This window comes from Phocoena sinus, chromosome 2 (assembly GCF_008692025.1).
Source record: "Phocoena sinus isolate mPhoSin1 chromosome 2, mPhoSin1.pri, whole genome shotgun sequence".
NCBI lineage: Eukaryota > Metazoa > Chordata > Mammalia > Artiodactyla > Phocoenidae > Phocoena > Phocoena sinus.
Genome location: NC_045764.1, coordinates 16573761 through 16598634, shown reverse-complemented (window position 1 = coordinate 16598634; position 24874 = coordinate 16573761). Strand labels below are relative to the sequence as shown.

At 38.0% G+C, this 24874-nt stretch overlaps 1 protein-coding gene across 27 annotated transcripts in view; it reads left to right on the top strand.

The window, feature by feature from the left end:
* ITGB1 (integrin subunit beta 1) overlaps positions 1-19589 on the top strand; it is an 81509-nt gene extending 61920 nt beyond the window's left edge. For 18 of the 27 annotated variants that reach the window (XM_032622464.1, XM_032622467.1, XM_032622458.1 and 15 more), the window contains 12 exons: positions 631-801; positions 1335-1573; positions 3694-3849; positions 4628-4723; positions 5025-5114; positions 6569-6709; positions 6878-7077; positions 8565-8803; positions 9026-9248; positions 9910-10142; positions 12189-12355; positions 18356-19589. In XM_032622464.1, the coding sequence (XP_032478355.1) occupies positions 631-801; positions 1335-1573; positions 3694-3849; positions 4628-4723; positions 5025-5114; positions 6569-6709; positions 6878-7077; positions 8565-8803; positions 9026-9248; positions 9910-10142; positions 12189-12355; positions 18356-18421 (2021 nt within the window). In that variant the 3' untranslated portion in view covers positions 18422-19589. Of the gene's footprint in view, positions 1-630; positions 802-1334; positions 1574-3693; positions 3850-4627; positions 4724-5024; positions 5115-6568; positions 6710-6877; positions 7078-8564; positions 8804-9025; positions 9249-9909; positions 10143-12188; positions 12356-13276; positions 13358-18355 lie in introns of all 27 variants that reach the window. The other 9 variants (XM_032622473.1, XM_032622472.1, XM_032622453.1 and 6 more) reach the window with 8 other exon arrangements.
* The last annotated feature ends 5285 nt before the right edge of the window (positions 19590-24874 follow it).

Below are 24874 nucleotides of genomic sequence, written 5' to 3'. Positions count from 1 at the left end.
TTCACCCAGACCTCTTCCTTCTCGTGTATTTTCTGCGTGGATTATATCTCACACCTCTGGTACATCTCTTCTCCTTCCTCATTGTTTCAGATCCTTGTATTCTTTTCGTTAGATTTTTGCCATAGTTTCTTAACAAGTTTCTTTGTCTCTATAATCATCTTTAAAACGATTCTTCAGGTTTTCTGCCGTGAAAATCAGGTCATGTTGTTCCCTGCATATAGTGCATCCCATCAAACAAAGAAGAGTCTTCACTTCATAACGTTAGTCTCTGAAAAGTCAGGTGTACCCTGGAGTGTATCTGCCTCACCCACCCAGTCTAGTTTACGTTGTTCTGGCTGTCTGTTTTCTTCTGTCATAGTTACCAACCCACTCTTTGCCTGTCTTGCCTGCTGTGGATGGGGAATGCTGTCTTTTTCACCGTCCCCGGGGCCTGGCATTTTAAGCATTTGTGATTGAAATGAGTACACCTCCATTTATTCAGTTACCTGTGGAATGCCCAGGTTTTTGTAAAAACTGTGTCGACAATACAGTTTATAGTGTATACCTTATCGATCGAATTTACTTGGTTTTTCTCATTCCCTTTTTGATTGTTGGCAAGCTAATTTTCTTTTCTATTCTCTGTTTAATTAGGGGAGCCACAGACATTTACATTAAAATTCAAGCGAGCTGAAGACTATCCCATCGATCTCTACTACCTTATGGACCTCTCCTACTCTATGAAAGACGACTTGGAGAATGTGAAAAGTCTTGGCACTGATTTGATGAATGAAATGAGGAGGATTACTTCAGACTTCCGAATTGGTAGGAATTTTGAGAAAATTAATAGTTTTCATTTGTATAAATACTGGCAGTTTTGTTCTTCACCACATGCATGTGAGATAAATAGGCCAGGTTTTAGTCTTTTCTTTTTGAGAGAACTGATACTCCTGTCACACATCTAATAATTTTTCCGCCTCCTTGTTCCTCTGTTACTGTAGGCGTCATGTTATTTGACACACCTTACACCACATAGGTAATAAAATGCTTGCATGTTTTCACAGGAATTTATGCATTGGTTTGTTGATATATTTTATAAACATGTTGATTACAGTTTTTTTCAGTACTAGTTAGTATGGCCACACCTGCCTATACAGCCTTAATCTCACATCAGACCTGGATTTTTCATACAGTGATCTCTTTTCCAAACCTAATTATTAAAACCCTTATTATTTCTTATTAAAGAAAAAGATTAACTTACAGGTGGTAATGTACTTGATTTTTTTCATGCAGTTTATCCATCCGTCCATCCATCTACCCTCCATCTGTCATCACTGTGTGTGCATTTTCCTTCACAGGGTTTGGCTCATTTGTGGAGAAAACCGTGATGCCTTACATTAGCACAACACCAGCTAAACTCAGGAACCCTTGCACAAGTGAACAGAACTGCACCAGCCCATTTAGCTATAAAAATGTGCTCAGCCTTACTGATAAAGGGGAGGTATTTAATGAACTTGTTGGTAAACAGCGCATATCTGGAAATTTGGATTCTCCAGAAGGTGGCTTTGATGCAATCATGCAAGTTGCAGTTTGTGGAGTGAGTGCATTCATTTTCTACAAAAGGATATTATTTGTATGGATTTTGAGTGTGATTTTGCTGTCAGAAGAAATTACCTTAATTACTGTAGCATACTTGACTGATCCCTTAAGTTCCCTCCAACTACGAATGCTTTATAAAAGCATAGTTAATCGTTATGCCTCTATCTAAACCAGGCAGTTAGTTCATTTACACAGGGTTCTAAAAGCCAGGATGCTCACCACTTGAAACAGCGGGGCAGTTTAGCTTCAGCTGGTGCTCTAGGTGTTTAGAAGAGGCCCAGGAACCCTAGCTTTCCGGCTTCGTGCCTGAGATGGAGTTGGGGTTATCTGGGACGGCTCCAGGAGCATTTAAAGTGCTCAAATGGACTGTGTCTCAGACACCATTTTCCTCTGGTCAGTTTTCTTCTGCTTATCATCTTTGAGAGTTGTCTTCCCCATGTCTTAGTCATTCAAAAAGAAAGAACTTTTTAAGTCTTAGTTTGAAATCTGTATGAGAACAGGTATTTTGAGAAGTCATATAATTGTAATTTTAATTGCAAGATTTTCAGTAGTAGTAAGCTGATCTCCATTGGACTAGTGGTTAGAATTTTATGACCCATTTACCAGGTGATGATTTTGAGGTGACCTTTTAATGATTCAGCTGAAGCTGAAACTAGAAAACATTGTGAGGTAGATAAAGTTTAAGTACCTGTCTCATTCCCGCCCCCCCCCCCACCCCCCGCTCCTTTTTCCCTAGAGTACCCCTATGCTCTAGAAGACCTTCCTGGATTCCAGATGCTTCTTAATGGTTATTTTCCAACCAATTTTTAATGTGTAACTTGATACCCAAGATGATAATATGGTATAGTGTTTAAGAGAACAGTCCTTAGACTGTTAGGAAATGGCTTCAGATGTTCCCATCACTGCTCATCCACTAGGCAATTTCCTTGCCATTCTAGAGGGCTGTTTCCTTCTCCTTAAGAAGGGATAATAACAGATAAACCTCATAGGGTTGTTACGAAGTTTAAATACGGTAATCCATATACAGTGCCACTAAGCACCCAGCAAATATTAACTATTAGATTATCGTTACTCTTGACCTCTCACTGGGGTAGTTGCAATTTAAGGATAGTCTCTGCTTTTAAAGGGGAAGAGAGTGATATTCCAGGTAGTGCCCAGCCTGATGCTTGTTTTCTCTCCAGCCATTCATTTGTGATCCTGTTAGCAGCTCACTGTGGAGAGAGCATTCTCTGGGCTGCCTCTACCTGTGCCTCAGCCTGGGGATTAGAACAAGCCATAGCATCTGTGGCCGCTACTCTCGGTTTTCCTCATGCTGACTGAGAGTAACTGTTCCACTTCTCTCCATGAAAAAGAGACATTCCACTTGGACTGCCGGCATTAATAAACTTAATTCCTGCCTTCAAGGATTTTATAGTCTTATGAGGATATATACAGATATAATTGAGTATTTAGACAGATGTGATTATAAAATTACCATATTAGAGGATTTTACTGCTACTTTAAATTCTTTGCTGAATAAGGTGGAAAATAAAATAAATGAATAAATAAGCAGTACTGATGGGTTAGAATGGGTGGAATTAAGCAGGGCAAGTCTTTGGAGAAGGTACTTTTTTCTGTAATTAAAAAAGGAAGGCCTAATGTGGTGGCTGATAAAGTATACGCTACGGAAGGTGGAGCAAGGATGGATGGGAATGAGAGAGTGATATTTGGGCCAAGATGGGTGTGGGCTGAGACATTTGCATTTACTCATTAAGCACCTACTATGTGCCAAGCACTGTGCTGACCGCTGAAGATAAGATGAAGCACAAAACCTGATGGTGGTCCCTGCCCTGCACACAGCGAGTGTACTTTCTAATGGGGAGAGAGACATGGACTTTAAAAGATACAGTTTTTAAAAAAGAGCTGAGAGAGGTGGACAGCCAGGCAGGGTGGAGTTTTACAGTGAGGTGGGGGAGTTTTATTCAGTGGTCTCTGTGCCTTCATCCGCAAGGATATTGGCATCGTGAAAAGAGAAGGTACGGAATTAGGTTGAGATGTAGAGGTAGCCTACAGAAAGATGAAAAGATTTATGTTGAATTGTGGGTAGTATTTTAAAATTGAAATCCTTTTCTTTTTGAGTCATTGATTGGCTGGAGGAATGTGACACGGCTGCTGGTGTTTTCCACGGATGCTGGGTTTCACTTTGCTGGAGATGGGAAACTTGGTGGCATTGTTTTACCAAATGATGGACAGTGTCACCTGGAAAATGATGTGTACACCATGAGCCATTATTATGTAAGTGCTTAGCTCCTTACATATTGAATGGATTCAGGTTGGGTTTAGGGTCTAATACGAAGTGTATTGTGGGTGACTGGCTCGTGGGTTCTTCAGGGTTTGGGGTTTTGTTATTTTGGTGAGTTGGGCCCTGACCTAATGTGCAGGAAAGCTCGTGTTGCTGTTTTGAGTCTCTGGCTTTGTGCTTGCTTCCTTCCGTGTAGATGAGGGCCCGGGGGTGAAGGGAGCTGCTGACTCCCGACTCTGCGCCTCAGCCCAGAGCTGTCTCCTCTCACTCGCGTACGTCAGGGGGTAGCAAGCTTGATATTATGTCTAATCAAATCACTTGTATAGTCTTAACACTCCTTGTCTTATTTATACATGATTTAAGAAAGCAGGCACCCTGCCTCTACTGAAAATAAAGATTGGCAAATTATTCGAGGTCTGGAAGAAATCTAAACCTTGCTGAATCTTGGTCTTTTTCTTAAGTGATACGTAGATAATATAACCTTTAATTACTGGCAGTTCTTTACTTTCATTGTTCTGACATTTAATATACACAGATAATCTTGCTCTTTAAAGTCTTTTTATTATGGAAATTTAAAATTTACATATAAAGATAGAAGAGGATTAGAAACCCACTAGACAGCACCCACTTCAGCAATAATTTGTGTTGTTTCAAGCAGTCTTTTGTAAGTAATCCAGTTGATATCTGCAAATCATTATTTTCAGCAAGTACTGAAAACCTGGAGTAGATTGGATGTAATTACATACTGAATTTTATTACTTAATTTCTTAGGATTATCCTTCTATTGCTCACCTTGTCCAAAAACTAAGTGAAAATAACATTCAGACGATTTTTGCAGTTACTGAAGAATTTCAGCCCGTTTACAAGGTAAATATATACATGTGAGATCAAAAGAGGAAGACGTTTCTAGACCCTTTTTGTTTAGTCATTAGAGGCAAAATGATATGTCTGAATTGAAATGCGGGAAAATGTCACCAGCTAAAAAAAAAAGTGATGTATATTAATTTTAGTTACATTGTAAAGCTAGTTGTTTTTAGGTCTGACTCCTTGAGTTTATTTAGGAAATGTATCGAGAACTGTTATTTAAAAATAAATAGTAAGTACTCAGTAGATGCTAATTAGTTGAATGAGTAGTACTTGTATTTTATGTTTTCTCTTTTAATTGCAGGAACTGAAAAATTTGATCCCTAAGTCAGCAGTAGGAACATTATCTGCAAATTCTAGCAATGTGATTCAGTTGATCATCGATGCATACAACGTGAGTGCGTTTTAAATAAGATCTGTTTTGGGCAATACCCTGTGGTCCAGAATACTTTTCTCAAAAAAAGTAAAACTCCTTTCATACACGATTTAGCAAGCCCCAGAAGACAACATAAAACTTAAATTCTGCATCTGGAGGCAAAACTCATTCTCTTACAAATAAGTATCTGCAGAGCAAAATGTAACAAAGGCATGTGGGGAAAATTTCTAAATTCTGTTTTAATGTTGTTAAGTAATAAGTCTCCTTGTTGGAAAGCAAGTGTGAAACAACTTAGATTTATAGGATGACCTCAGTCTTCTTTTTCCACCCCTTCTTTTTATAGATTCATCTATTTTGATGAATTGTGCCAGAAAAGCTTTTTTTTTTTGGCTAATTCTTCTCTTGACATATATTCAGGGTATATAGTTCTCTGTTTTCAGGAGGTACACACAGTCATATATGCATGTACCATAAAGTATATATGAATGTATTTACATATATTTGACTTACCATTTTAATAAGATTTATAAGATTTTTTTCCCCCCAGATTGGAAGGAAGTTGAAATTAAAGAGGAATTTTCTCCACCTTGAGCTTTAGTTCAGAGTACTTTAGTGATACTCATTCACCATTGGTCAATAACTGTTGTAAGTGTTCTGGAGGCCTTTGTAATACAACAGTAACCATCCTGTACTGTGTACACCACCCCAGCCTTTTGATGGGTTGAATTTTAGATATTTTCTACCTCATGCTAGGGGTTCCCAGAATTTTTTGGAAAGACCCTACTCGAAGAGAGAGGTTTTTACAAAGATTTTCTAGATTCTGGTTGTTCCCTGTCTCTCCCATAGCTGTTTTGTTCTCCGTCTTCACAGCATATCTTAATGCTTTCCCAACTCCATCCGTGCAGGAGTGTGACCAGGAGAGAGCTTGCTGCTGCAGCCTTCTCCGTTGGTCCTGAGCAATTTGCTGTTCTAAAAACGCGGTGCCTTGAATCCTCCCACTTCGGGTTTTCTTTTCTTGGGGGGTGAGGGCGCAGGGCTGCAACTGCACCTGAGCAGATTTGTTCCCAGACCAGTGTAGCGGATCGTTTACTTCAGGCCCTAGTGAGCTGGGAGTTGGTAGGGTCAGAGGAGAGCTGTGTTGCCACCGGGGGAGGAGAGCGTTCTGCGTTCTTAAGGCTCCTCATAATTAATGCCGGCCCTCTGTGCTGTATCATCATTAAAATTTTAACTCAGTAATTAAACCATAAATACTTTTTTCAGTCATGTACATTATTTTGAAGAATTGATCCTTATTAATTAGAGCCCATTTCTCTGGGTTTTGTGTTTTCTGGTCACTCAAGATTTGGCTTCAGATATTTTATTTAAATGATACTGTTTCTTAACAGTTCATTTTACCCATTGGATTTATGCATTCAACTTATTTTATAGTAGCATTCGTTTGCCTTTCCTCTGTTTAATAGTCTTTCTTTTAGTCCTTGTCTTCAGAAGTCATTTTGGAAAACAGCAAATTACCAGAAGGAGTAACAATAAATTACAAGTCTTACTGCAAGAATGGGGTGAATGGAACAGGGGAAAATGGGAGAAAATGCTCTAATATTTCCATTGGGGATGAGGTATGTTCCATAAACGTTTTCTGAAGAAGAGAAAAAACTGTTTACAGGCAATGTAGTTTATAATTTGAGAAACAGTTAAAGAAATATAATTTGGAGTGGCTTTTTGCAATTTTTTAAAGTAGATTTAAATTGCTTAGTTGTTAACTTATCTTCTTGTTTTCCCTTAAGGTTCAGTTTGAAATCAGCGTAACTTCAAATAAATGTCCAAATAAGAATTCTGAAACCATTAAAATTAAGCCTCTGGGCTTCACTGAAGAAGTAGAGATTATTCTTCAGTTCATCTGTGAATGTGAATGCCAGAGTGAAGGCATCCCTGGCAGTCCCAAGTGCCATGATGGCAATGGGACCTTTGAGTGTGGAGCCTGCAGGTGAGCTGGGGCTGTGGAGAGTGACGGGGTGCGGGAGGACTGTGGCTGGGACGGCTGCAGGGGCAGGCTCTGTTTGGGCGTCCAGAGAGATTCTGTCTATTGGAGCAAATAAATGATTGTTCCGGCCACTGTTGCTCACCACAAGATCAATTTGATGATCTTGTGTGTGCTATTTATGGAAAGCTCTTCCCTGCCTTTTTTTTTTTTCCTTAGGCAGACTGTCCTTTACTGTAAAATAAAAGCTTTTATAGCCATCCAAGATGTATATTTAACAAATGGTTAAGGTAGCATTTGGGTTTTCCTCTCATTATAGCCGTCTGAATTCTCTGGAGCTAAATAAGCTTATATAAAATAATAGTGATTGTATCTGGGAAATGGAATTAGGAAGCAATAAAGGATGTTCACCGTGTATTACATGTACTTCTGAGTCGCTGGAATAGTTTTTAAAAAACCAATATACTTTGTAAAATTGAAAAGAAAACAGTATTTTCAGAACATAGAATCTACTACTAACAAAACTATAGTCAGATTATTTTAAATTTTATTTTCATACTGTGATTACTTTTTAATTAAAAATTAAAATTGAATGTACTCTGAATAATCTTTCTCCTTAAAAGAATAGGAGGAGGGAAGAATATTTTGATGCAGGTGTCAGCCCCAAATGACTATGCTTTGAAGGGTTTTTAATTATGAGAAAAATAGATGGCTGTATTTTGCCATCAGTTATTAGCTTTCTATTCTAAATAACAATTAAAATGTTACATTTTTAAATTTTCCATGTCATACATATCCTGACTGAATTGTGTAGATCCATTTTTAGTAAAATATTACTTAACTGAAAGATCATCTTGAAAATGCTTTGCCTTCCTTCTTTTTGTGTATTTACCAGATACAGAACTAGTGTCTTCATTGTCTGAACACTAGGTGTTCTAAAAATAAGCAGTGTGGCTGAGAAGTCTGGATCCATAGGATAAATGTATTTTTAAACAGTATGTTAGTTATATTTTCAAATGATAGGCTCAGTATGTTTTTCTTCAACTTCCATGCACCTTTTGGGGTGTGTTTATTGTATTTTTTTGGATTAACAATTGGACGATTGCTTCACCTATAATAGCAAATGTAATAAATAGCATATCATTGGAAAACACAGCACTTTTAAAAATAAGTTTATCCTATGTTTCTAAATGTCTTGTTCACCTGTTCATTGCTAGATTGTATTTTCATCTTGATCAAAATGGTTACTTTCCTGAAGAGGGCTTTTTTTCCTAGGCCCCCGTGGAGATTGCATATGGATTTGAATGGCTCTGTGTGTGTGCATATATGTACACTTCTGTGCACGTCTGTGACGTGTGGCGTGACATGTGATAAAAGTGTAGTTTGAAGATAATGTCCATAGTCTTACTTCCTCTCCCAGTCTTTCTCACAGCATGATTTGTTACTTTCACTTATTTTTATTTTATGTGATTGAAATTTTGGACTCTGTTTAGGTGCAACGAGGGACGTGTTGGGAGACATTGTGAATGTAGCACAGATGAGGTGAACAGTGAAGATATGGACGCTTACTGCAGGAAAGAGAACAGTTCAGAAATATGTAGCAACAATGGAGAATGTGTCTGTGGACAGTGTGTGTGTCGGAAGAGGGATAATACAAACGAAATTTATTCTGGCAAATTCTGCGAGTGTGATAATTTCAACTGTGATAGATCCAATGGCTTAATTTGTGGAGGTGAGAAGGGGTCTGAAAATGGTTATAAAATGTGGTCCTATCTAATACAATAAAAAATCCTGAGAGTTTGCTTAGTGAATAAATAGAAAAAGGGCAGCATTGAGGGTCACTCCATCCCACAGACAGCCTTTCTTACATGTTACTGCTTGTTTTCACTTTTCGGTCAATGCTCTGATTTTACATTTTTACCGCTGTTATGAGAAATGATATTTTTTATTGCAGGAAATGGTGTCTGCAAGTGTCGTGTGTGTGAATGCAACCCTAACTACACTGGCAGTGCCTGTGACTGTTCTCTGGACACTACCTCCTGCACGGCTGTGAATGGGCAGATCTGCAATGGCCGGGGTGTCTGTGAGTGTGGCGCCTGTAAGTGTACAGATCCCAAGTTCCAAGGGCCGACCTGTGAGATGTGCCAGACGTGCCTTGGAGTCTGTGCCGAGCATAAGTGAGTGTTTCCGAATTGCTTGAAATGGGTGATAACTCGCTGTTGGCCTCTGTATCAGCACACCATACAGCGAACAGCGCTAACGTCAGGTTACGCTGTAAATAAACTGTCACATTGAAGCCCAGTTTTTAAATCTTAAAAATTCTTTCCCAGTAGCTGGTGTTTGTCACATGATACTGAAATGTGTCGTACGAGAGTGATGGTACAGTTATTTCAATCTGAGTTTGCTATGTAAGTGAATCCATGTGGTAACCTTTGTTAAATTAGCATTACCAATTGCTTAATTAACTATCTTTTGACTAAACTAAATAAAATTGAGTTTTGTCCCTTGAAGAAAGAACTACTGTTGTACCAGCGACACATTTCAAAAGTTATTTTGGCTTTAAATTGTGTATTAAATATCTGATAGGGCTAGTTTCATTTTCCTACTCTTATTTCTTTTGGAGGATTTTAGTTTGAGCTGTAATAAATCTATAATATCACTTGGGAAACTAGCATCTTTATGTTTAGTCTCCCCATCTAGAAATATGTTTCTTCATTTATTTATATCTTCTTCTATTGCTCTTGGCTTAATTTGGTTAAATTTTGAGTCTAGCACACAAAATAATCTTTAAGCAAATATTATTTTAAATAATAAATGTAATCGTTTGCATTTTAACAGGGAATGTGTTCAGTGCCGAGCCTTCAACAAGGGAGAAAAGAAAGACACGTGTGCTCAGGAATGTTCGCATTTCAACATTACCAAGGTTGAAAATCGGGACAGGTTGCCGCAGCCAGGCCAGGTGGATCCCCTGTCCCATTGTAAGGAGAAGGACGTTGACGATTGCTGGTTCTACTTCACATATTCAGTGAACGGGAACAATGAGGCCACTGTTCATGTTGTAGAGACTCCAGGTAGAAATCTGATCATTTCAAAATTCTTTGCGTTTTCTTTTATGTCTCTTTACTGCTTAGGGCTATTGGTAGTTTCCCTAATATCTAGGAACAACTCCAGCTGGACTATTATATGTCCAAGTTGGGACACTTTTAATCTCTCAAAGCTTAAACTAGTATTTAATTAATAAATAAGGGAAAGAGAAAGCAGGTTTTGAGTTTTGTGAATGGAGAGTCCGAGGAGTAAATGCAGTAGCCCACACAGAGCCCTCAGCACGGCGCCTGGCAGTAGGCTCTCGGTAAGAGCACCATCATTATTAATGATATTTAAATATGAATTGATTTTAGGCTTGGACACTGGGAAAGATAATTTGTTAAAGGATGTTATATACAGCATGAATTTGTTCAGCTTCTCAAAAGATGAAACATTTTTATCTTGGTTTTTCTGGGTGCTTTTAATATCCTTTGGAATTTTCTACATTTGTGGTCAGATTTTTATGGGAATGTAAGTTTTAATTTCTCCCAGATAAATATTAGGAATGGATTTTGGAGGCATATATTTAACTTCAGAAGAAACAGCCAAACTGTTTTTTTAAAGTCTCTGTTGTTTTGCATATGTATTTTTCAAATGTTGTCTCAGTCTGTGCCTCCTTGTCTTCATTTTCTTGAGTGTTTTTTGAAGATCAGAAGCTTAAATTTTGATGAAATACGATTTACCAGGTTTTTCTTTTATAGATCTTGCTCTTTACTATTATGTCTTAGAACTCTTTGTCTAATTCAAGTTCATAAGGATTTTTCTCCTGTGTTTTCTTCTAAAAGTTTTATAGTTCTGGTTTTCCATTTAGGTCCGTAACCCACTGTGAGCTGATCTTAGTATATGGAGTGGGGTCCAGTTTTTTTATATGTAGATTTCCAGTCGTTCTTGAACCATTTGTTGAAAAGGTTGACCTTTCTCCACCTTGGTTGAAAATGAGATGACCTTATATATGTGGGCCTGTTTCTGACTCTTGATTGTTTTCCGTTAATCCAGGCATCTGTCCTTTAGCCAATACCACACTGTCTCAGTTAGTGTTGCTTCATAGCTAGTTGTGAAATCTGGTAATACAAGTTGTCCAACTTTGTTCTTTTCTGAAAGTGCTTTTGAAACACTTTCATAGTTCTCCTACTTCTTTGTAAATTTTAGAATAAACTTGCTTGATATCTACACGTCCTGCCAGGATTTTGATTGGGATAGCATTGAGTTTATAGATCAAATTGGGGGAGGGACTTCCCTGGTGGTGCAGTGGTTAAGAATCCGATTGCCTGCCAGTGCAGGGGACATGGGTTTGAGCCCTGGTTCAGGAAGACCCCACATGCTGCAGAGTGACTAAGCCCGTGCGCCACAACTACTGAGCCTGCGCTCTAGAGCCCTCGTGCCACAACTACTGAGCCCTCGTGCCACAACTACTGAGCCTGCGTGCCTAGAGCCCATGCTCCACGACAAGAGAAGCCAGTGCAGTGAGAAGCTCGTGCACTGCAACGAAGAGTAGCCCCTGCCCGCCGCAACTAGAGAAAGCCCATGCGCAGCAACGAAGACCCAATGCAGCCAAAAATAAAAATAAATTATTAAAAAAAAAATTGGGGGAGAATTGACATTTTAACAATGTTGAGTCTTCTGATCCATGAACATGGAATCTCTCTCCATTTATTCAGGTCTTTTTTCCATCAGTGTTTAATAATTTTTAGCATGTGAATCTTGCACATATTTTCTTAGATTTATACATAGGTATATCATGATTTTTGGTGCCATTGTAGAAAATACCATTTTCTAAATTTAGAAGTCAATTTCTATATAATACGTAGAAATACATGACTTTTCTTTATTGATCATGTACGCTGGGGTCTTGTAAACCCATCTGTTACTTCTAGTATCTTTTTTATAGATTCTTTGGGATAGTGTACATTCACTTACCTTGGAATTTTAATTCCTGTGTGTTTTTTTATGAGACTGCCCAGCTCTTTGTAATTTTGGCTGTACCTTCACATTCTAGTCCCTCATGTGCTCATCCTTTGCTTCTTACTTTACAGAGTGCCCCACTGGTCCAGACATTATCCCAATTGTAGCAGGTGTGGTTGCTGGAATTGTTCTTATTGGCCTTGCATTGCTGCTGATTTGGAAGCTTTTAATGATCATTCACGACAGAAGGGAATTTGCCAAATTTGAAAAGGAAAAAATGAATGCCAAATGGGACACGGTAAGTTGGAAATCATGTAAAAAGGAGGGTGATTCATAAAGCAAATGTAACACTTTTAAGACTTATTAGCTCTAAAGCTGATAATTAAAGTCCTTTAAATATTTTATTCCCCCCAAAATTTATTACTCAGAAAACTTGCATTTAGTGAAAAATAGAAAACATCTTAAGTATATCCTATTAAAACAAAACAATTATAAGAATGTTTCTTCTGATTACTGTGGTCATTGTTTTTATTTCCTTAATAATTTTAATCTTAAATCTGCTCTTCTCCCTTTTTTTTCTCATGTAAAATAGAATCAAATAGAATCCTAAGTAATAGCAAGCTATTCAGTAGAAAGCTTTTTCTGTTTTTCTTTTCCCCCAACAAAGAAACCTAAGTAGAACGCAGCCAGACTCAAAAGGCTACATATGTATGACTCCACTTATATGACAGTCTGGAAAAGGTAAAACCCTAGAGGCAGGAATGAGATCCAGTGGCCCGAGGGATCGTGGGATGATCTTCATTGTGGGTGTGTTTATACATTTGAGAATTCATGGAACTGTGTACTTAAAAAGGGTATTTTTGTTCTCTGCGATTTTACGACTCAGTAAACCTGGCTTTATAAAAATTTAGAAGCTGCAAGTGATGAACGTTGATGCCAGCAGTTAGTGCTTTGAAGCGTGGGGTGGGAGGCCGAGGTGGCCAAGCGTTGGCCTTCGTGTATTCATCTTTTGATACAAGAAAGCAGTGACAATCTTCAGTATTGTTAAATTGTAAATGAATTTTAGTCATTTGCATTTTACTACAATTTGCTTGGGTTTTTTAAAAAAATTAATTTTGGAAGTGTAAAAATAGTAAAAATTCTCTTTTATAGTGTTTAAACACTATACATGTCAGCTTTTTTCTGATGAAGTCATTAGAAACTATTTCTTTTACTTCAGCAAGAAAATCCGATTTACAAGAGTCCTGTTAATAATTTCAAGAATCCAAACTATGGACGTAAAGCTGGTCTCTAAGTTGCCGTTCGTATTTTCTTTCATTTTCGGTCTTTGCATGTGAAATTTATCCTTTCTGCTGCACTGTGTGCCCTTTATCACTATTGCTGCCTTTTTTTATTTTAAATCTGGCTTTATTTATATGGCTATACTATGGCTTTTCTTTTTGTGTGTTAATACAGTTAGTGTTTAGAGGGGCTTTGGATGAAGCTTTATGGTATAGAAGCAGCAGCTGTGTTGTAGTGAAAAGAGAATGTGCTTTGTGATCAGAGAGACCTGGGTTGAGTCCCAGCTCTTCCACTTAGTAAGTAGAATGGCATTGGGTCACTTCACAGAGCTTTAACATGGAGTCAGTAGTGATATTGTTTGGTGTGGTTGTTCTTGGCTAATGACTGTAGTGTATGATAGCAGCCTGTCAGTTATAATCCTTACTAGAGTCCTTTGCTTTAGGTAGTATTATTATCCTTATAATAATATAACAAATTATTATATGTAAGTTTTAGGGTGAAACAATGAAAAGTGAACATGAAAACTAAAGTTCAAAATAGAATAAATGTAACCTGGTATATAACATTTGTATAATATATAACTACAGTGTCATCGTTATTGATTCTAGAAATATTTTGAAAATCTTTAGTTCTTGACTGTAACTTAAAATTCCTTTAAAAATCAGAACCTTTTATTTATATATATTTCTTCTTCTTAGTTACTGAATAATTCTAATACTCAAAGCTAACACTGAACTCTTTTTGAAAGGTAACAAAGACTTTAAAGAGAAAAATCCTATTATAGTTTTAAATAAAAACTTAGTTGAAAATTTCATAGTGGTAATAAAGCTTGGTTAACGTATTCTCTAAGCTCGGGTAAGTTACTTTGGTGAGTATATGCTTTACCTGGATGACAAATTTATCATTTTCATTTTCTCTTTTAGCAGTAGTGGACAGGCTTCTTCCTTGTAACTGAGTTTTCATGAAGTGCTTCTAGCATGTTTTAATATAATTATGTAAGCCCCTAAAACTCTCCGATAAAAAGATTGTGATTAGAACCAATTCTCCTGACTGGTGATCCAGAACTCTTCTTTCCTTTCCTAACTACTTTTTTTTTTTTTTTTTTCTTCGCGGTACACGGGCCTTTCACTGTTGTGGCCTCTCCCGTTGCGGAGCACAGGCTCCGGATGCGCAGGCTCAGCGGCCATGGCTCACGGGCCCAGCCGCTCCGCGGCATGTGGGATCTTCCCGGACCGGGGCACGAACCCGTGTCCCCTGCATCGGCAGGCGGACTCTCAACCACTGCGCCACCAGGGAAGCCCTCCTAACTACTTTTATTCTTATTTCACATATTGGAAAACTGAGGCACAGAAGGGTTCAGTAACTTGGCTAAGTTCACCGGGCTAGTTAGTGGAAGAGCTGAGATTCAAACCCAGGCCCCTGGGCTCCAGGATCCAGGTTCTTAACCACTACCTTATATTAGTAGCAATCATTGTCTGTCTTCGGGAGATGCTGTTACCTGGTTAGGAAGAGGGAGATCACTCTTTACAAAAAATGACACTTTTTGGTATTTCTGGTTAACTTCATGGTGTTAGTGTTACTCTAGCACTACTGTGTTGGGCAGACATTGTAACTGGGAGATCACTTTGTTACCTAGAAACCAACGCTTCAGATTTGCTTATTTACTCTGCTGAGAAGTGTGCTTATAAAATAATAACAAGATCTTAAAGTACAGGAATGTTTAATATTTTTAAGAGATAACAGGAAGTACCGATAACATTAGAAGCCATTACTTGCAAGATTTTTCTTTTATTTCTAAGCAGATTTTAAGACTTTTGAAATGGCAAAGTTAAATTTGATGGCAGAAAATTATTGTCAGGTTCATATATGTGTAGTTTGGTAACGTTTTCCTGTTAGTATGAGATTTGATGCATTCTTTTCTTTCTCGCTTAATGCTTTACAGAAAGTTAGTTTTAGAAGGAAACTGATTTGCTGGGATCCCTTTCCCTCCCTCCCTCCCTCCCTGTCAAAAACAATCAAATATTGACACTTTCATGTGGTTACTTATATGAGAAAAGTTTCTGTATCTCCTATTGAAAGGTGAAATTTTCACCTTTGCTGTCTGTTAAATTGTGCTTTGAAGGAAGTTAGTAATTAATAGTGAAACTTAATGTTTTCATTGTTAAGTCAGTTTTTGGCTACAGTATTACTTCTTCAGTCAAAATAAGCATTTTGAGGAATTCAGGATGCGAAAGTTTTGTAAAAATTTATTCATTGGTGAAATCCATGCAAATTAATGGCTACAGGTTATTTTGAGATGTTTTCTCAAGAAAAATTAAAGTAGAAATAATAGAAATTAATGAATGAGCATTAAGAAATTAAAACAAATCATGGCTTGTAAAGCACTCTTCCAATATGGGACTAAGGTTGCCAGTCAGTTAATTATATCATTAACATATTTCAAATAATAGGCACTCTGATTATTTCAGCACATAAGACTACTCATGTAGGTACATTAAAAAAATCAGATTATCAGCTTTGTAATTGTTAAAGCTGTTAAGCACATTAAATGTGGGCTGCTAATCCCCACGGTTGTGCACTGCATTTCTAACACACCACAGAAATGATGCTGTCACCACCATGTCCGCCCTTCCAGAGGGAGCACAGGATGACATTTACTGAGATCAGAGGTCGTCACTGCTGAACATAACCCTGCTCTCTTGATTTCAATAGGCTTTGCTTTTTGTTGGGATGGGGAGGGGTTGCACTCTGAACATGGGAACTAATCTGCATTATTTTAGCTTACCTTCGTTTAAGGTGATGCCCAATGCAGGTAATTTAATTTTACCTCTAACCTTGCATGTTAAAATTTTGTTTGGATGGACTTTGAAATAATAAGTATAAATGTTTGTGTATATGAAAAGGCAAACTTTTCTCCAAAGGTAAGTTCTGCCGTGTAAATCGTACTTTGGATTCATCTATAACTTAGGTGTTTTTTTCTTTCGTTTTTTTGTTGTTGTTCTCCATTTTTTGTTGTTGTTACCTCCCTTATAAGTATTAAACATTAGATTTATCTAATGCATCAGTTTAAAGAAACAATTAAATGGTAATTTATTTTCCTAGCATATTTGAAAGAATGGGCAGTCCTAGCTTCATATAATAGGAAGGTGGAAATAAAGAATGTAACTTACTTGTACTGATCACTCATTAGCAATGTAGTTGCCGGGATCCAGACTCCGGCCTCCATTATGAAATGTCTGCTACAGTGTCTGTATAATCATATTTTAGCTCCAGTTGGGATGAGAGCTCAGAGTTTGATATCCTATGTGATTTTTTTATCATCCAGATTATATGATGTTTGTCTTTGAGGGATCCTGAGTTCCTCCATGTTTCAGAAATGACTGGTCAAATTGTGTTTTGTGGGGTGGGGCTAAGGCACTTTGTCACGATTCAGTCGGTATCCAGGCTCACTGCTAAGCTGAAGTCATAGTGGTTTATTTGGTGTCTCTCAAGACCCAGCCCTTATATGTTGCATTTTCCCTCAGTGATTTCCTGTCTGCAAGATAAATTCAGTCTTTTTAGCATGGCACACAGGGCCTTTCGTGATCTGGCACTGTCTTCTTTCTTGTCTCCTTTCCCTTCCCCACTCCTCAAAACATACACATGCACCCTTTAAAAACTTCTGAACTATGTATATTTCTACCTAACTGTGCCATTCTTTCCCCAACACCTTGACTGCATGTGTATGTGTGTCTGTATACCTCTCAGTGTTTTATCTACAGTCAGTTTCATTTTGACAATATCCCTGATCTTCTCAGAGTCAATCCCTTTTTTCTTATACTGTTCCCTTTTTATGTACATAATTCTCTTTTGTACTGTTTCAGAGCGCTTTAATTTATCTTCATGTTTGTCATCCACCAAACCGTACCCTCCTAGGAGGCAGAAATTGTGGCAGTGAAAACTATATCCAAATATAACCTGCAGTCAAGTGTGAATAAAATTTAAAAGCAAAAATTACTGTTTAGATGCCTTCTATATTTTTTGAAATCACCTCAAATGGTTCTATAGTAAGATACAAAACTAAACAGCATTTCAAAATCTTAATTTTTGCCTAAAATTTAAATGTTTTAAGTTTTTCTTCAATATTTGTTTCATTTGTGCTGTTATTTCCTCTGAGGTAGGAATATTTGGCCATATTTCTCACTTGACTTTCAAGCAGGAGAAAGAATGCTGTAGCAGTTATTTAAATGTATCACTTAGCATAAGAGGATTTTTTAAGAAAATGATAGCATGGGGATGTATGTTATCTTCCTGTTTTAAAACATCAGTGTCAGTAAAGTTTTGGATACTGAAAAATCTCTTGTGTTTATGGCTTGGAGTCATTTACTGGGCTTGATTTCAGTACTCTTTAGTAAAATACAGAATTAACAATAAAATAAAACATTTCATCAGTACGATATTGAAGAATAGCAATCATTTCATGAAGAATGGAAATGATTTTTGTCTAAGCAAATGCGGCAACGTGGTGCCTTGGTGGAGGTACTGTGCTCGCAGTGACACTGTGACAGTCTTACCCCAGAACTCACCACAACTTTTGTGGCAGAGCCTCAGAAGAATATCTCCCTCACAGAGATGAAAGCCAAGGAGTCTTCATTATCAAGCACCTTTGTGCACAGTAAAGGGTTAAGAATCAGGCAGTTGATGGCAGAAGAATTCCTTAAGTTCAAAATTAGTTTCAAGACAGCCATTCAAAACCAGTTTAAAAGAGAGAAGCCGTTAACAGCACGCCCTCCAGTGGAGGAATGGGTCAGAAAGGAAATAATGCCAGATGACAGGGGTACCTTTAGTCTTGTAGGGCAAAGCTTTCATTTTCAAATTTTGTGTAAACTTTTTAATGCCTTTTAAAAAATTCAGTGTGATGCCTGGACAGGTAAAATGGAAATGACTTATGAAAACGATCTTTACTTTTAATATTGTCTTATAAATAATGTTACATGACTTCAGTAGAGTGACTGATAACTTTTCTCTTTTTTTTTAGGGTGAAAATCCTATTTATAAGAGTGCTGTGACAACTGTTGTCAATCCGAAGTATGAGGGAAAATGAGCGCTGCCAGTGCGTATCCACAACACTGAGTGCAAAGTAGTAATTCCACACCCACAGTAAGGTAGTTTCAGGGCAGTGTTGCTGTGGTTCTCTCTTGGGCAGGTTCTGAAAATGTACAATATGTATAATTTGAAAATTTTTTTATTATTTTGAAAATAATGTTATAATCAATGCCAGGGACTGACAGAAGACTTGAGACAGGATGGTTATCCTTATCATCTAAGGTTGCATTGTGCCTTTTTGACCTTTTCCTCCTGGACTGTTGAAATCCAGCTCTTAGTGGATTAAGCGATATTTCTAGAGTGATTGAAAGGGCAGTAGTTAAAATAATGAGTATGATGAGAGTTTCTCTTAAGTATTAAAACTGATTTCTTGCTTTGCAGATATGTCACTTTTCAGTTATACAGAATCCAAAGTGAATGTCCTTCTAGCTAGTTTAGAATTGTTTTAAATTTATTATTTTGTTATTTTCCTTATTAGACATGACTGATGACATGATGTATCTGAAAGATGAGTATGTTGGGAGTTGCTTGTGTAAAATAATGAAATGTTTGATCTACAAAGGCCATGGGAAAAGTCAGAGTTAGGAAGGGAAAACATAGCTTTAAAACCTGTGTGCCATTTCAAGAGTTACTTAATCTTGGTAACTTTTATGCCTTCTTTTTTTAAATTCAAGCCTTGTTTAAAAGTATTGGGGAATTTTCTGCAAAAAAAAGTCCTTGATTTATATAAAGGCCTTAATTTACATAGTATTTGCTGAATTGGGGACCTCTGGGTGAATTTATTTTATTCATTTTATTTTGTTTAAAGCCTGGTGCTTTTTATCACCTCTTCTAATCTTTTAATGTATTTGTTTGCAATTTTGGGTAAGACTTTTTTGTTATCAGTACTTTTTCATTGATGTTTTAGCTGTACATTTGCCTTTTTAATGACCATGTGAAATTGTACTATGGCTTATGCAACAGCCATCAGTTAAGCAGTTCTTAATTTCAATTAGTGACGTAACAGACCACTGTATATTTACTTCTCACTGTTTGAATTTCCTGTTTGGTTTCATACTAGTCACATTCTTATTTTAAGTGCCTTTTAATTTTAACAGTTCACTTTTTACAATGCTATTTACTGAAGTTATTTATTAAATAAAAATGCCTAAAATATTTAAATTGGATGTTTGGGTTTTATATATTTTGTCAGTTTGTGTGCCTAAAATTTTTATAGCTTAAAGAGATTGACAGAAAATTCCTGGTCATTGGGTATTTTACTTAGACTAAAAGAGAGAAGGAAAGAAGGAAGGGAAGGAAGGAGGAGAGAGATGGTAAAATAAAATTTCAGACTGTCTTTGGGCTCTCTATATAATACTGGATAAATCCCCTTCTCTCCCCACCCTTCTCTTACCTCCCTAGGAGATAGGTTTCATTCCTATATTAAGCAGAATTAACTCTTTATGAACATCCTCTTAGAGCTATTAACTAGAAGCTGGAAATTATATCATTCTATTTAAGATATAGACAAGGAATTGTTATGTTTCTGATAAGTTTCTATTTTCATTTGGCTTTGGTTTATTTATGTTAGAAAGTGTATGTATCCATAAAAAATACTTGTGTGAAGCTTATTGAAAGAAATATATCCCTTCCTGGAGCAATACAATAAGTGTCAGAGATTTGGGGAGAGGATTGTGGTAAAAGTTTCAACTTTACCAGCCTCTCACATTTGCAGTGCCCCTCCCATTTAAAAAAATTGGTATCTTTTTTACCTGTTCCACTTAAATGTATTTCCTGGCTTAGACTAAATCATCTTTCAGTTGAGAATTATACATCTTTATGAGGAAAATTACCTCTTTCATGAACTATCCATTTCACCTGTTTCATTTTCCATTCCCACCACCCACACTGCCGCTTGGTTCAACGCATTTCCTTACACCTGAGGCATAACCCGATGAACTGAATACCATATTTCTGCTCCACAAGTTTGCTTTTATAACGAGATTTTTTATAAATAGGAACAGAGCCTATTTTCTGTTACATTCAATACATGATTCTTTTTCCTGGCATATGCTTTTGATGCTGAAATGTGGTGAATTTTTAATTTTATATTATAATTTATAAACAGATTCTCTGACTATAGAAATCCTTTTATTTGGAAGCTGGAGAATTGTATAGAATTTATTTCTCATGCTGACCATAACAGCATTGGCATTTGAATAATTTTAGGCTTAAAACTGGCAGTTTCAAAACACAGTCTAAGAGATTGATAATTAGCTTGGAAACCACACAGAACTTGGTCACTAAAATATTTTTTATTTTCCTAGCAAATAGGACATTTTGACCTCCAGTGAAGTGCTTTCCAAAAGTTAATGAGTCCTGAAAGAAAATAACAGTTGTAAATTTTTTTTTCATTCAAACTCCGTATTTTGAAAATTTATGAAATGTTAGGTATCATGCCTAAGTGTCAATAGTGGCATATTTTGCAGTGATTCTCTTGACATTTTACAAAGTTTTCTTACTCTTTTGCAGAGGATAACTTTATAAATTCTTTGATAAACACGCCCAGATAAGACCTTGAGCCACAAGAACACTTCATCATACTAGTTAAAAAGCACTGTGGTCAACTTCTGATTTTGGAATTGTCTTTTTCCCGCTCCTCTGTTGCTTACTAGAGTTTGAGAGGTAACCTTATTGAATAGAGGCCATTTGTCTTTGTTTTTTTCCCTGTGTCCTTGAAAACTTATTTCTGACCTAATAAGTTCATAGGAGTTCAGAAACAGCAAGTATCTCCAGGACTCTTCTGGAGCCTATACAGACAGTCCACTGGCTCTCCGGACAGCTCTCACGCCCCAGGATTCTCTTGAGAATTTAGGCAGATGTGGAAGTGGCTTCTGAGTGAGTGATCCATGGGAGCAGATTTTGAGGCTGGATTAGATTAGATAGCCCATTAAGCCTCCACCACTGTGAGCCTGGTAAGTTGTCATACGTATCAAAATGTACAAAATGCTAGGGTGAATCACAAGACATATATTAGTTAAATCCACAGGTAGTAACTATCTTTTTTTTTTTTTTTTTTTTTTTTTTTTGCGTTACGCGGGCCTCTCAATGTTGTGGCCTCTCCCGTTGCGGAGCACAGGCTCCGGACGCGCAGGCTCAGCGGCCATGGCTCACGGGCCTAGCCGCTCCGCGGCATGTGGGATCCTCCCGGACCGGGGCACGAACCTGTGTCCCCTGCATCGGCAGGCGGACTCTCAACCACTGCGCCACCAGGGAAGCCCAGTAACTATCTTTTTATTTAATTTCCTTCTACAATCTCTCTAAGTCTTCACTGGATTTTAACGATGTTAAGATCTTACATGAAATTTTCAAGGATATAGAGTTTCCACGAAAGTATTTAGTGGTATTTCATTTAATTTTACTTGTATTCTACCTACTCTGGGTTTTTTGGTCTCAGGACTAATTCTAAAATAGACTGGTATATTAAACAAGAGTTAATTAAGGATCACCTTGTGAGAGGAAAACACTGTTCTGAATATTTAAATCCCATAATTTTATTCATTACTGTAATAGTTTATAGAACTGTTAGAAGACAGCATTGTCTTCAATTTAATGTGTAGTAGGTGATATGTTGTTGATGTTACTTATTGATAACAATGTTATGTTAATGTTGCTTACTGATCAGAATTATTCCTGGGCGATAGACCAACATTCAGGTCTCCTTCAGTAGCTAAGTAACTGGCCCCTCGGCAACCATTTTAAAACATGGATTTGATTATATTGTCCCAACGCCCCCATTTCCATCTCCACTTTCACATCCTCAATCCTCCCACACGTCCTTTGTAGTTGATGTTTCTGTCTTATCCCTAGATTTGATAGCTCCAAGAATATAGGACCCTGTGTGTTTTGATTCATCACTGAATCCCTAGAAAGTCTGTCATGAAGTAAGTAGGTGACCGTATTTGTTGAATAGGTGGGATTCATCTCCCTGAGTTACCATTACTACCTACCTAGCAGCATTTGCAGTGATACACTCACTCTGCCTTCCTACCTTGATGGGTAGAGTATCCTAGGTTGTGGTTTTTCTCTTTCAGCACTTGAAACGTTTCTGCAGAAAAATGTGATAGTTTTATGTCGTTCCCTTCTCTTGCTGCCATTAAAATTATCTCTGACTTTTGCCATTTTAATTATGATATGTCTTGGTGTGGGTCTCTTTGGGTTCACCTTGTTTTGAGATTCTCTGTGCTTCCTGTACTTGGAAATATTTCCTCCTTCAGGTTTGGGAAGTTTTCAGCTTATAATATCCAACACGTGTTCAACCCCTTTCTCTCTTTTCCTTCTGGGACTTCTATAATGTGAATGTTAGTACACTTGAAGCTGTCTCAGAGGCCCCTTAAACTATCCTTACTTTTTTTTATTTGTTATTCTTTTTGCTTTTCTGATTGGGTGATTTCCATTAGTCTGTGTTCCAGATTGCTTATGTATTCTTCTGTATCACCTAATCTGCTGTTAATTCCTACTAGTGTACACTTCAGCTCTTACACGTTCTTTTTTATATTTTCTAGTTCTTTTGTTAAAATTCTCACTGTGTTCGTCTATTCTTTTCCCAAGTTCAGTTAGCATTCTTTTACCATTGCTTTGAACTCTTTTTCAGGTAAATTATTTATCTCTGTTTCATTAGGGTTTGTTTTCAAGGGCTTTTTTTCATTCTTTCATTTGAAACATATTCCTCATTTTAATTTTTCTGTCTCTATGAAATTAAGTGAAATCATTACCTATCCTGGTCTTGAAGATGTGTCCTTCTGTGAATGTCCCTATGTAGTCTGCATGTACCCAGCAGATTTGGTACGAACTGGATCTAAAGTGAACACAGGCTGCGTCTTCCCTAGGGGTGTGCTGGCAGCCACCACCCTGGTGGGAGGTGGGGCTGGAGTTGGAGGGGCTAGAGCTAGAGCCAGGTGCAAGCCGGGCTTCTCTGCTCAGTGGCTCTTACAGCCCTGTTGGATGGGGGCCCAAGAGGCTGGAGCAGAACCCCTGACGGAGTTGCATTTCTCCTGGTGTGATGGTAGTCTCCTCCTTGGTTAGGGTTGTGGCCAGGGCCTGAGGGCTTGGGGCTTCACTTCTGTGCTGGTTTCACTTTTTCACCCAGTAGGTATGCCTTGGTTAGAGGCTGGGTTGGTGCCCACCTCTGAGCTGGCCCTACCCCCTCCCAAGTGTGCATAGGGACTGGTGCCCTGGAGCTAGCCTCACTTCCTCCTGAGTGTATGCACCAAAGCACAGGCTGGCAGTGGCTGTCTCCAACCTGTTCGGAGGCAGGGCTGGCATCTCTGCAAGTGTGCACACTCTTGTTGGCAATGGCAGCCTCCACCTTAGTGGGGAGCAGTGCTGGGGAAAGGGGGGCTGGAACAGGAGCCTGGTACGTGGACCATGCTGGAGGGGTCCTTGCAAGCTGGTCAGGGCCCCAGGCAGTCTTCAGTCTGCTGCCTTTGTGCCTGTGACTGAGAGTAAGTGGGTCTGTGCATGTACTCTTCAAAAGCAGAGCCTCGGTTCTTACACCCCTGTAAGTGCCACGGATTTTCAAACCAGCTAAGGGGGTTCCTCTTCCCAGAACTGTACCCCAGGGTTGGGGTTCCTAATATGTGGCTCCAAACCCTCCCCAGGGAGGATCCCAGTGCTGGTGATAACCCCCTCCTCTTCTGGGTCCCGGACCTGCCAAGGGTGCGGGATCTGACCAGATCACTTCTCACCCCCTACCCCCCAGTCTGGAACCAGACTCTGTGCAGATCTTTCTTTACGTCCTTGGTTGTAGAAGAGCCGTTCTGCCAGTCTCCAGGTCATTTTCAGCAAGAGTTGCTCCACATATAGTTGTATTTTTGATTTGTTTATGAAGGGGAGGTAGGCTTGACGTCCTGCTCTGCTATCTTGATCTCTGTCTCACTGTGGCTTTGATTTGCATTTCCCTGATGATTCGTGATGATGACCACATTTCATGTACCTTTGGCAATTTGAATCTCTTTTTGAAAAGACGTCTATTCAGGTCTTCTCATTTTTAAATGGATTAGTTTATTTTTACCTGTACATTTTTTGCCATTGAGTTACATGAGTTCTTTATGTATTCTGGATATTAACTGCTTATCAGATACGTGGTTTGCACATACTTTTCTCCCATTCTGTTGGTTGCCTTTTCATATTGTTGTTTCTTTCACTGTGCAGAAGCTTTACAGTTTGTTGTAGTCCCACTTATTATCTTCTTGCTATTGTTGCTTATACTGTAGTTGTCATAAAGTATAATCCATAAAATTATTGCCAAGACCAGTGTCAAGGAACTTTTCCCCTTTGTTTTCTTCTAGGAGTTTTATGGTTTAAGGTCTTACATTTAAGTTGTTAATCCACTTCAAGTTCATTTTTGAGTGGTGGAAGATAGGAGTCCAGTTTCATTCTTTTGCTTGTGAATATCCAGTATTTCCACCAG